The sequence below is a fragment of the Lithobates pipiens genome, unplaced genomic scaffold (assembly GCF_037356315.1).
Source record: "Lithobates pipiens isolate NorthernLeopardFrog02 unplaced genomic scaffold, aLitPip1_a1.2 Scaffold_18, whole genome shotgun sequence".
NCBI classification, from domain to species: domain Eukaryota; kingdom Metazoa; phylum Chordata; class Amphibia; order Anura; family Ranidae; genus Lithobates; species Lithobates pipiens.
In genome coordinates, this window is record NW_027507758.1 from 9,287,825 (window position 1) to 9,301,447 (window position 13,623).

The window sequence follows — 13,623 nt, forward strand, 5'->3', positions numbered from 1 at the left end:
GCATAGTGAGAGAGGAAGGCTGGTTCTGCAAAGAGATAAACATTTATGGATTCACCATTCTACCCCATGATTGTCCTAAGTCTGCACACACTCTTGATTTAAAATATTGTGGAATTTGGCAGAGCATCCATGGCTTTACTCATTTTGAGCAATAAAACTATTAAAATGACCTGAACAGACAAGCAAGGCGACATGGAGAACAGGCTTAGGAGATGCAATCTCCGCTTTGTGGGTTTGCCAGAATGGGCTGAGGGCTCTGACCCACCAACCTTCCTGGAGACCCTGCTGATCACCACCTATGGAAAGGGAGGCGTTTTTGGCCACATTTGTGGTGGAGTGAGCCCACTGCCTAGCTCGGAGACCCCTACCAGACGGAGCGCCTTCATGCAGGTATATCGCCAAAAATTTCTAAACTACCAAGACCGCAACGCCATATTGCGGCTCACCCGGGAGAAAGGTAAAATCCCATCTGGCAATGTGCTCGTGGGGGTCTTCCCGGATTTCTCCGACGAGGTTAAGAAAAAAGATGTACAATTCACTGAAGTTAAAAGGTAGCTTCGGATTCCACCACTTGACCTACTCTATGCTCTACCCAGCCAGACTTTATGTGGTGGGAGAAGACAGAGTAAACTTCTTTAAAGATGACCTGAACAGAGCTCTGACCTCAACCCTACTGAACACCTTCAGGATGAATTGGAACACCGATGGTGAACCAGGTCTTCTCAGCTAAGATCAGTACCTGACCTCATAAATGGGCACAAATTCCCACAGACACCCTCCAAAATCTCCTGGCAACAAAGGAGAAAGGGGAACTCCATATAAATGGCCATAAGGGGTGGGATGGGATAAGTCAGAAATGGGACAGGTCAGGGATGGGACAACACCATATTAATGGCCAGGATGGGGGAGGGGGGCAACTTTATATTGTCCTGCACAGAGCCCTGACCTCAACCATACTAAATCCCATTACAAATGAATTATAATGACAACTGCAAGTTTGGTCTGTTTTTATTTATTTTTTTGCTTTTTTTTTGCCTCCCAACATGGGCTTGACATGCAAACCAGGTCTTCTGATCTAACACCAGAATCTGACCTCACAGAACGGGTACAAATTTCAACAGACACCCTCTGAAATCTTGTGGAAAGTCTTCCCAAAAGAGTAGAGGCTGATAAACCCACAAAGAGGGCAACTCAAAAATTAGTGGCCATGGGGGAATGTGTGATAGTCAGGTTTACACAATCTTGGCTATATACTGTGTGTCTAAGCCCTTGTACATACGGTCGCACATTCCGACAACCAAATCCGTCAGATTTCGTCTGACGGATTTTGTCCGATGGATTTTGTCCGAAACTGTTGCATACACACGGTCGGACAAAGTTGTCGGAAAATCCGATCGCTCAGAACGTGATGACGTTACTTCGTTAGGACGGGACTACGTTCAGGCTAGTAGCCAATAGCTTTGATGTAGGAATTTGATCTGAGCATGCGTGGCACTTTGTCCGATCGGAATTCTCTACACATGATCGGACAAGGTCCGATCGGATCATGTTGTCGGAAAGTTTTATAGCCAAGCTGGAAAACTTGGTCCGTCGGATATTCCGACGGAAACAGTCCGATGGAGCCCACACACACGGTCGGATTATCCGACAACACGGTCCGATCGGACATTTTCCATCGGAATGTCCGACCGTGTGTACAAGGGATAAGAAGAAACTATTTGATATCATGAAGCCAAAAAATTCTCCATGGCAATCCATGGTCACAGGCTGGTGACAATGATAGCTTAGCTCACTCAAGAGCTAAGATGTGACATGATGTCCTCTACCATGTAGTGATGGGAAATATATATATATGTTAACCCTTTGTCACAATATTGGATATGGTTTCATATATGTTTTTCATATTTTTATAATAAACTTTATATATTTTTATTTTAAAAAAATAGTGTAAAACGTATATGCTCTTTGCTACAGAAATTGGTAATTTTAGGTATTACAGGGATGGTTATTGTTACAGGGAGGGTTGGTATTGGGGTTACAGGGAAGGTTATTGTTGCGATAACAGGGAGGATTAGTGTTAGGGTTACAGGGAGGATTATTATTATGCCGCGTACACACGCCAGGACTTTCCAGCAGACTAGGTCTTCCAGATGGAATTTCGGCGGATTTCAGACGGACTTTCCGAACGAACGTACTTGGCCACACATGAACGGACTAAGTCCGTTCGAAAGTCCATTCATTTTGAACCTGATGACGTAAATGGGACTAAACAAGGAAGTTCAATAGCCAGTACCCAATAGCTTCCATCGCGTCGTATTTGGTCCGCCGAACCAGCACACAGACAAATGGTTTTCCCGATTTTAGTTTGTCGGAATTGAGTCCGTCAGATAGATTTGAAACATGTTCTATTTCTAGGCCCGTCAGATTTTTATTTTTTTTAAAACAATCGGACTAGCCCACATGAATGAATGAATGAATGACTTGTATAGCGCTACCTATACGAACTGAATCGCCTCAGGGCGCTTTTTTCTTGCCACCGGTGTCCATCTGCAGCTATTTATGCGGTCCTTACGATCGGATTGTCCGACGGACTAATCGCCTTTGCACCTAGTCTGCCAGAAAGTCCGGTCGTGTGTACGTGGGATTAGGGTTACAGGGAAGGTTAGTATTGGGGTTACAAGGAGGCTTAGTCTTGGGGTTACAGGATGGGTTAGAGTTAGGGTTATGCCCCGTACACACAATTTTGTTCGAAGGTTGTTGGTTCCAACTTGTCTTGCATACATACGGTCACACAAATGTTGGCCAACAATTACGAACGTGTAAACGCGTTACAGGGGCAATTTGTGTTGGGGCTACAGGGAGGGTTAAAATTAGGAGTTACAGAGGGGGTTAGGCAGTGGCGTACTAACTAGGGGGCGGGGGGTGCGGACCGCCCCAGGTGCCACACATTAGGGGGGTGTCAGGCAGCTCCCCTGTATGAAGCAGTGAGAGTGGGACAGGCTTGGTAGTGCAGTCGATGTGACATGCTGAGCAGGGAAACCTCAGGCAGACTGACCCATTGTCACAATGCTCTCACTCTCTGTTTAATTATAACAGACCAGTGACTGAGTACAATCCCCCCCTCCCTCCACAGAGATGGAAGAGTCTGCCTTAGCTCTGCCCCCTCTCTCCCCTGCGTGTCCCATCCATGCTCCGTGCAGCCCGCGTGCTGTGCTGCTCTGAAAGGAATATGGGGGAGGGGACATTTAAACAGTGTGAGGAAGAACATCCAAGTAAGTTATCAGCACTGTCCCTGTGTCCAGACTCTGCCCTCTCTCTCCCAAATCTCATTCACTCCCCCTCTTTCCTCTGTTGTCCTCCAGTATCTTTCCATCATGTCCCCATCATATTCCCATCATGTCCCCGTCATATTCCCATCATGTCCCCGTCATATTCCCATCATGTCCCCGTCATATTCCCATCATGCTCCCCATCATGTTCCTTTACCAGGGTATACACTACTGTGTTCACAGACATTGCATGTCATTCACACTGAATTACTGTGCAAATCACATGAAATGTCTGTGCGATGCAAATTCAGCCGTACAATCACATTTGCACCAAAATGGTGAGGGACCCTTTTTTTTGGTTGCACTGGAATTGGATTGGATGGGTGTTCACATCTATGCAATGCGATTCTTGCACCATTTCACAGTTCTCACTGCGATTTGCAAACCGATCTGGGGATGTCATTAATTTTACATTGACACCCGTAGCAGCTTGCAAAGGGCAGTGTGAACAGCCAACAAGCAACATGCAATGCAGGAATCCGCACTGGAATCTCACCGATTCCTACATCGCATCGCATCGCATATATGTGAACCAGGACTCAGGTGGGTTCACACTGATGCGCTGTGGTTCAGTTGCCTCAATTTTCACTACAGTCCCACAGACTTCTATTAGGTTACACATTTTTGCACCATTTTCTGAAAGCGCACCGAATGTCCTCTATACTGAATCTTTCAGAAAACACAGTAAAATTACACAAGCTAATAGACATCTGTGGGACTGCAGCTAAAAATGAGGATTATATGCAGAAAAACTGCATATACCCCAACACTGCGACAAACTCCAAGACACCAGTGTGAACCCAAAGGCTTCAGGGTGCTGTGTAATGTAAAGGGGTCCTGAAGTGCAGGGGGTTGTGTAATGTAAAGGGGTCCTGAAGTGTAGGGGGTTGTGTAATGTAAAGGGGTCCTGAGGTGCAGGGGGTTGTGTAATGTAAAGGGGTCTAGAGGTGCAGGGTGCTGTGTAATGTAAAGGGGTCCAGGAGGTGCAGAGGGTTTTGTAATGTAAAGGTGTCCTGAGGTGCACAGTGCTGTGTAATGTAAAGGGGTCTAGAGGTGCAGGGGGCTGTGTAATGTAAAGGGGTCTAGAGGTGCAGGGTGCTGTGTAATGTAAAGGGGTCTAGAGGTGCAGGGTGCTGTGTAATGTAAAGGGGCCCTGAGGTTCAGGGGGTTGTGTAATGTAAATGGGTCCAGAGGTGCAGGGTGATGTGTAATTGAAAGGGGTCCAAAGGTGCAGAGGGTTTTGTAATGTAAAGGTGTCCTGAGGTGCACAGTGCTGTGTAATGTAAAGGGGTCCAGAGGTGCAGGGGGCTGTGTAATGTAAAGGGGTCCACAGGTGCAGGGGGTTGTGTAATGCAAAGGGGTCCAGAGGTGCAGAGGGTTTTTTAATGTAAAGGTGTCCTGAGGTGCAGGGTGTTGTGTAATGTAAAGGGGTCTAGAGGTGCAGGGTGTTGTGTAATTTAAAGGGGCCCTGAGGTTCAGGGGGTTGTGTAATGTAAAGGGGCCCTGAGGTTCAGGGGGTTGTGTAATGTAAATGGGTCCAGAGGTGCAGGGTGCTGTGTAATGTAAAGGGGTCCAAAGGTGCATAGGGTTTTGTAATGTAAAGGTGTCCTGAGGTGCACAGTGCTGTGTAATGTAAAGGGGTCCAGAGGTGCAGGGGGTGTGTAATGTAAAGGGGTCCACAGGTGCAGGGGGCTGTGTAATGTAAAGGGGTCCACAGGTGCAGGGGGTTGTGTAATGTAAAGGGGTCCAGAGGTGCAGGGGGTTGTGTAATGTAAAGGGGTCCAGAGGTGCAGAGGGTTTTGTAATGTAAAGGGGTCCAAAGGTGCAGAGGGTTTTGTAATGTAAAGGTGTCCTGAGGTGCAGGGTGCTATGTAATGTAAAGGGGCCCTGAGGTTCAGGGGGTTGTGTAATGTAAATGGGTCCAGAGGTGCAGGGTGCTGTGTAATTGAAAGGGGTCCAAAGGTGCAGAGGGTTTTGTAATGTAAAGGTGTCCTGAGGTGCAGGGTGCTATGTAATGTAAAGGGGCCCTGAGGTTCAGGGGGTTGTGTAATGTAAATGGGTCCAGAGGTGCAGGGTGATGTGTAATTGAAAGGGGTCCAAAGGTGCAGAGGGTTTTGTAATGTAAAGGTGTCCTGAGGTGCACAGTGCTGTGTAATGTAAAGGGGTCCAGAGGTGCAGGGGGCTGTGTAATGTAAAGGGGTCCACAGGTGCAGGGGGTTGTGTAATGCAAAGGGGTCCAGAGGGTTTTGTAATGTAAAGGTGTCCTGAGGTGCAGGGTGTTGTGTAATGTAAAGGGGTCTAGAGGTGCAGGGTGCTGTGCAATGTAAAGGGGCCCTGAGGTTCAGGGGGTTGTGTAATGTAAATGGGTCCAGAGGTGCAGGGTGCTGTGTAATGTAAAGGGGTCCAGGAGGTGCAGAGGGTTTTGTAATGTAAAGGTGTCCTGAGGTGCAGGGTGTTGTGTAATTTAAAGGGGTCTAGAGGTGCAGGGTGCTGTGTAATGTAAAGGGGCCCTGAGGTTCAGGGGGTTGTGTAATGTAAATGGGTCCAGAGGTGCAAGGTGCTGTGTAATGTAAAGGGGTCCAAAGGTGCATAGGGTTTTGTAATGTAAAGGTGTCCTGAGGTGCACAGTGCTATGTAATGTAAAGGGGTCCAGAGGTGCAGGGGGCTGTGTAATGTAAAGGGGTCCACAGGTGCAGGGGGCTGTGTAATGTAAAGGGGTCCACAGGTGCAGGGGGTTGTGTAATGTAAAGGGATCCACAGGTGCAGGGGGTTGTGTAATGTAAAGGGGTCCAGAGGTGCAGGGGGTTGTGTAATGTAAAGGGGTCCAGAGGTGCAGAGGGTTTTGTAATGTAAAGGTGTCCTGAGGTGCAGGGTGCTATGTAATGTAAAGGGGCCCTGAGGTTCAGGGGGTTGTGTAATGTAAATGGGTCCAGAGGTGCATAGGGTTTTGTAATGTAAAGGTGTCCTGAGGTGCACAGTGCTGTGTAATGTAAAGGGGTCCAGAGGTGCAGGGGGCTGTGTAATGTAAAGGGGTCCACAGGTGCAGGGGGTTGTGTAATGTAAAGGGGTCCAGAGGTGCAGGGGGTTGTGTAATGTAAAGGGGTCCAGAGGTGCAGAGGGTTTTGTAATGTAAAGGTGTCCTGAGGTGCAGGGTGCTATGTAATGTAAAGGGGCCCTGAGGTTCAGGGGGTTGTGTAATGTAAATGGGTCCAGAGGTGCATAGGGTTTTGTAATGTAAAGGTGTCCTGAGGTGCACAGTGCTGTGTAATGTAAAGGGGTCCAGAGGTGCAGGGGGCTGTGTAATGTAAAGGGGTCCACAGGTGCAGGGGGTTGTGTAATGCAAAGGGGTGCAGAGGTGCAGAGGGTTTTGTAATGTAAAGGTGTCCTGAGGTGCAGGGTGTTGTGTAATGTAAAGGGGTCTAGAGGTGCAGGGTGCTGTGCAATGTAAAGGGGCCCTGAGGTTCAGGGGGTTGTGTAATGTAAATGGGTCCAGAGGTGCAGGGTGATATGTAACGTAAAGGGGTCCAGAGGTGCAAACTGTTTTGTAATGTAAAGGTGTCCTGAGGTGCAGGGTGTTGTGTAATGTAAAGGGGTCTAGAGGTGCAAACTGTTTTGTAATGTAAAGGGGTCCAGAGGTGTGTAATGTAAAGGGATCCAGAGCTGCGGGGGGCTGTGCAATGTAAAGGAGTCCAGTTGTGGAGAGGGGGGTACAAAGTAGTGACAAAGAGATATTGGGGGATGCAGAGGTATGCAGGGGACACAGTGGGTGTTTTTACATTTTAAAGTGAGGGGGGGGGGGTGCCAGATATAGGAGTCGCCCCGGGTGCCGAATGCTCTAGGTACGCCCCTGGGGTTAGGTTACTGTTAGGAGGAGTAATGGCATTGCTCTCTATGTTGGGAACTCTGAGTACTAGCAGTGCTAATCATTCAATGCTATCATACCAGTAGTATCTGGGTGGGAAGGGGCCACATCCAAAATCTATGTTAACGGCAGAGTTATGTCATAAACCTATGGAGCCTTTAAAAGGCCAGTCCACCCTCATTGGATATTTTAGCCATAGGTAAAACATGCATAATTTGTATATGTCTTGGGCACCATGTCTCGTGGCAAGTATGTTCCTCTGAAGTTGCCAGTCCACCCGTAACCACCACTTAAAGTGAAAAATACAGCAAGACGTCTTCAGAAGATCAGCGGTGGGCGGAGATGTGAACCCAGGTGTAGAGATCTCAGGGCCAGCATTAGCAGTGGGTGAGGGGGGGGGGGTGCAATGCCACATCCTTGCCCTGGGCACTGGATGAACCTGTCCCAGTACTGAGGGATCTCAGTCCATAAACATGTGGACAGAAAGCTCTGCTTTGGATGAAACAATCCTAACCTGGTCATGTCACATACAGAGTTTGAAAAATTCTGTTCACCATATGGAAAGGGTTTTGGAAAAAACAAAACGAAGAAAAATAAATAAAGGGAACCTGATTATGCCGGCTGGCACAAATGTAATAAAATGGCGTAATGCGGTTCGCTGGAATTAGAGGCCATTTCCTTGTTCTCGCTTCTTGGGAGAACCGCTGCGTTAATGGGCCTGAAAGTCCCATAAAAATGGAGGCTGTTGTGCTAAGGGCTATTTATGAGAGTAATTGTCTCTGACAATGCCGGGCTGGCAGGCTGACACAGGATTAGGGAGAGAGAGAGAGACGCAACGCCGGCGGGGTTCCATCACAATGCTGGAACGGGGACCATTCTTCTTCAAGGCCGGACAGCTGCCAATTCCTGGAAATAAACATCTGCTGGTAGGTTCTTAGGTGCCAAGACCCAGAGGGTGAGCCGGAAATTATATGGCGACATGTTTCGGATAATGTCTCTGCGTCCCTGCACTCCATAAAGCCGCACAGACTGAAAGACGCTTTTATTCAATAGGTCGTCCGTCTTTAAATGCCTTTAATCTGTCGGCTCGCTTAGGATCTTCGGCAACTTTTATTACATTGCTTGTCCTATATTTCCTTCTGGGCCTCTGGCCTTGTCTTTATATCAAGGGCAGCGTGACGGCTTAGTGTTAACTCAGTGGCCTGTAGGGCGCTGGGATTCTGGCGCCTACTTCCAGCAGGTTACAATCTGCATGGAACCTGTAGGCTCTCTGCACCTTTTCCTGGGTTGACTCTGAATGGTTATTATTATTATTATACATGATTTATATAGCGCCAACAGTTTACACAGCGCTTTACAATGTAGAGGGGGGACAGCACAATCACAGTACAGTTCAATACAGAAGGGACAGGAGGGTCTGGCTCGTAGAGCTTACATTCTAAACGGAGGGGGTGGTATAAAAAGTTAATAGATGCAGGGAATGATTTGATGGGGGTGGCTCGGGGACAGTTGTTAGGTGGGTGTGGGATAGGCTTCCCTGAATAAATGAATTTACAGGGATCTCCTAAAGGTGGACAGGTTAGGGGCTGATCGTATATACTGGGGCAGGGAGTTCCAGAGGATGGGAGAGTCTCTGGAGAAGTCCTGGAGGCGAGCATGAGAGGGGATGATAAGGGAGCTAGAGAGCAGGAGATCCTGGGAGGAGCGGAGGGGACGATTTGGGCGATATCTGCAGATGAGGTTGGTGATGTAGATGGGGGCAATGTTGTAGATTCCCTTGTATGTTGTGGTTAGTATTTTGAATTTTACACGGTGGGGTAGGGGAAGCCAGTGAAGGGATTGGCAGAGAGGCGCGGCAGTCACAGATCGATTAGTGAGGTGTATTAGTCTAGCAGCAGCATTCATAATGGACTGAAGGGGGATAGCCTGCTTAAGGGTCGGCCATTAAGGAGAGAGTTGCAGTAGTCAAGGAAGGAAATAATCAGGGAGCGAATGAGTTTCTTTGTGGTGTCATTAGTCAGGAAGGGTCGAATTCTGGAGATGTTGCGGAGGTGAAGGTGGCAGGATTTAGCCAGTGGTTGGATACGGGGGCTGAAGGAGAGGTCAAAGTCAAGGATTACACCCAGGACCCTGGCATTTGTGAAGGGACCAATGGTTGTGCTGTTGATCTTAATGGAAAAGTCATGGGGGGGGGGGGGGGGGGGGACCGGGAAGGAGGAAATATAACAAGCTCAGTTTTAGAGAGCTGGAGTTTGAGGAAGTGGTGTGACATCCATACCAAGAGGTCATTCAGTAAGTTTGAGATCCGTGAGGAGATTGAGGGGGTGAGTTGAGAAGTGGAGAGATAGATCTGGGTGTCATCAACGTAGAGGTGGTATTGAGCGGCATGGGAGGTTATCAACTGGCCCAGGCAAGAGGTATAGAGTGAGAATAGGAGGGGCCCAAGGACAGAGCCTTGGGGTACCCCAACAGAGAGAGCGGAAGAGGAGCGGAGGAGATGGAGTTTTAAGCGACACTGAAAGTGCGCTGAGATAGATAGGAGGAGAACCAGGATAAAGCAGAATCACAGAGGCCAAGGGAGTGATTTTTGCTGAGGAGGAGCAGGTGGTCAACTGTGTCGAAGGCAGCAGAGAGGTCTTAGCCCTTGTACACACGGTTGGAGATTCCGACAACCAAATCCGTCGGAGTGATTCCGACGGATTAATTCCGGAAGAGGTCCGGAAGTGATGTTGCATACACACGGTCGGACTAAGTTGTCGGAAAATCCGATTGTACATAACGTGATGATGTTATTTTGTTACGACGGGACTACGTTCAGGCTAGTAGCCAATAGCTTTGGTCTAGGAATTTGATCTGAGCATGCGTGGCACTTTGTCCATCGGAGTAGGCTACACATGATCGGAGTATGTCCGATCGGAGCATTTTGTCGGAAAATTTTACCGGCAAGTTGGAAAACTTGGTCCGTCGGATACTCAGACGCAAACAGTCCGATGCAGACCACACACAGTCAGAATATCCGACAAAACGGTCCGATAGGAAACATTCCGGCGGAATCTCCGACCGTGTGTACAAGGGCTAAGAGTATGGAGTATGGAGTAGTGGGCATTGGTTTTAGTAGTTAGTAGGTCATTGGTGAGTTCTAGTAGGGCAGTTTCAGTGGAATGGCATAAAAGAACTGCGCTATTAAATACAATGCTAAAGCTGCAACTCAAAGTGATATACAACACAAACGAAACAATGAAACAAAGGGAGCTGCGCTATGGCAAGACAAAAAATTGTGATCTAAACACCAAAATGATGTAAAAAAAATTGTGATGTAAAAAACAAAAATGATTCAAACAAATAAATGCTACAAAGTAAATAGAACATATATGTATGTGCATCACATCAAAATACTCATAATGTGAGTAAACCCTCAAAGTCTATGTTGCTAAATGCTAAAAAATAAATGTGCATAAACACAATAAACAGAAAGTCTGTGACAGTTGAAATCAGCTTGATGATAAAGTTGCAATACCCTGTGAGAAATCTTCATGGGAAGAAGACAATGTGATCCCACCACCTTAAAGGATGCAGGCTTACCAGATATGATAGGCTTGTCACCCAATCTTGGGTAATCGGCATCTCCTGCTGCTGTAAACGACCACTTAAGAACAATTCACAGACCTAGCATTCTCCTGGCGTCCCAGCTTGAAAGATCCAGTGATCACAGTAGGGTAATATCAGCTGGGCGTGGCTATCCGGCGCCAAAGACGCTTGATCTCACAGCTCCTCAGTGAGGGAGAACGATGGAGCATTTACAGCCTGCCAGACACAGCGGACCCAGGCCATCTCTACCCCAGAGCCTCAGTACAAGCCAGCCTACGATGTCCTGCAAAAAGGATGGGGGATTACAAGCCCAAAAAGCTTACTACCTTCATGTTCCCGCCGGAGGCTCAGGTCAGTAAATTCCACGATGGCGGCGGACTCGCTGTGCCGCAGGAGGCATGTACAGATCTCCCAGATGAACCTCAGGGAGAAATGGGCACATCAGCGCTCCCACATCCCCCGCACAAGACACAGAGACAGATCCCCTCACTAACAGCCCAGCCAAGGCCCGGATGTGGATGGACACACCGCTCCCACAACCGCCCCAGGAGCTAGCTAGCTAGCACAGCCCAGGTCTTCAATCCGCTTCAATCTAATCAGGCCCTGCAAAGCTCCATGGCATCCTTCCGCACCTCAGGGCAGCCAGTCATCGACACTACACTGAAAGACATGCTCATGTCACTCCAATCATGTTTGATGACAGACCTCTCATCCCTGTTCCATAAAAACAAACACTGATATGAGTGCAATGGGTCAGAGGGTTATTACCATAGAAGAGGGCATGGCGGAATATACATCCACTGTAAATGATTTTATTGACACGTATGAAGAGGTGAAGGATGAACAGGATTGGGTTCGGGCCAAGCTGGCTGATTTAGAGGACCGTTCCAGACGTAATAACGTGAAACTGAGGGGGGTTCCTGAAGCTATACCACCGGCAAACCAGCAAAAGCTAAAGATCTTATACACACCATTCTTTGCCCAATAGACAGGATTCATACAATAGCGAAGCCCTCCCACCTCGCAGCAACAGTGCCAAGGGATGTACTCATGCGGTTACACTTCTTTCACATAAAAGAGAGATTGATGTATGAAGCAAGAAATAAATCGCTGCTGCCCCGCCCGTACTCTGGGGTCCAGATATTCCCAGACCTCTCCAAGTACACGCTTCAGCTCAGAAGGAACTTGAACCTTAAACACCAAAAGGCATCCACAACCACAAAATCCTGTACAAGTGGTGATATCCCGCAACCCTTCTAAAGAACGGCACCACTCACCACCTGCAGAAAGGAATGCATCTACTACATGAATGGGGCATCATCCTAGAACCCCCCACAAATACAGCCCTTCCTCTACCACAGTGCAAAACACCGCAACCTCGCGCTACTAAGGAACCAAAGGACACCAGTTATGGATTATTACCTGGTCAAGTCAGGCTGACCTCACCAATGAAAAATATCCCTCACTGTTCACTGTTGAATACTCAGTTCTTCTAAGTTACTGTTTCCCCCTAGAGTGGCCTAGCTGATTTCAGCTTGTTTTTCGGTTTGTGCACGCCGCATCTATTCCTGTACTGACCAATTTACACCTAACAGGAAAGTTTCCAGCAATATACCTGTTTTATTTTTTTTACAGCTATTCTGACTTGTTGTCTTTTTCCACAGTTCCAGTTCTAAGCTCACAGCACCGCAGATACTCCCAACCAGTGGGCTCGCCATCTCTGGTTAAGTAAACCTTCTCTGCCGCTCATCTACTACCACCTAACGGTAAGTGTTTACCACCCATTTCCCATTTCACACGCCACCGGAACCCAGCAATGCCAATTAACCACCTGAGGTCCAGGCCATAGCCAAATGATGGGTACAGCGCGGACCTCAATTTCCGGGAGGCCGTCTAGGACATCCCCCCTGTGCACGCTCCCTGGGGAGCGCGCTGTGATCACTGAGTCACTGAGACTCAGATGATCACCGATCCGAGTAAGAGGTCCCTTACCATGTGATCAGCTGTCAGCCAATGACAGCTGATCACATGATGTAAACAAAAGCTCGGTAATCGTTTTTTTTTTCTCCTCGCGCTGTCAGCGTGAGGAGAAAAAAAAAGCCGTTCACCAGCTTATGTTAAAGGGACATCCGTCCCGAAGATTACGGAACACAGGCACATCATCTGTGCCAATCAGTACCCCCTTACAGTGCCACCTGCCTGTGCCACATATGAATGCCCATAAGTGCCACCTATCAATGCCCACAAGTGCCACCTATCAATGCCAATAATTGCCACCTATCAATGCCCACAAGTGCCACCTATCAATGCTCACCAGTGGTACCAATCAGTGTCACCTATCAGTGTAAACAATCAGTGGCAATTATTGCCACCCATCAGTGCCCATCACTGCCACCCATCAGTGCCCATCATTGCCACCTATCGGTGCCCATCACTGCCGCCTCATCAGCGTACATCAATGAAGGAGAAAAATTACCTGTTTACTAAATTTTATGACAATAACTAGATCGGTCAAACACCTTTTCTCTGTCAACTACAAACCTCTCCTTGCCAAGCTACATACAGACACCCAATCCATAATTAAACAAGAATTATCGTGGCCCGGGACTAAGGATGAGCCGAACACCCCCACACCAGAACCTGCGAACAGACCTAAACTTTGTGTGAACTTTAGAACCCTATTAAAGTCTATGGGACTCGAACGTTCAAAATCTAAAGTGCTAATTTTAAAGGCTAATATGCAAGTTATTGTTCTAAAAAGTGTTTGGGGACCCGGGTCCTGCCCCGGGGGACATGGATCAATGTGAAAAAAAGTTTTAAAAACTGCAGTTTTTTCGGGAGCAG

At 47.9% G+C, this 13,623-nt stretch overlaps 1 protein-coding gene across 1 annotated transcript in view; it reads right to left on the reverse strand.

Moving 5' to 3' along the window:
• The window catches only part of LOC143986961 (ALK tyrosine kinase receptor-like), a 317,275-nt gene that overhangs the window by 47,712 nt on the left and 255,940 nt on the right, over positions 1-13,623 (reverse strand). Inside the window, exon 19 of the mRNA XM_077485377.1 lies at positions 1-25. This exon is cut by the window's left edge and continues 73 nt beyond it. Within this exon, the coding sequence (XP_077341503.1) occupies positions 1-25 (25 nt within the window). The remainder of the gene's footprint in view (positions 26-13,623) is intronic.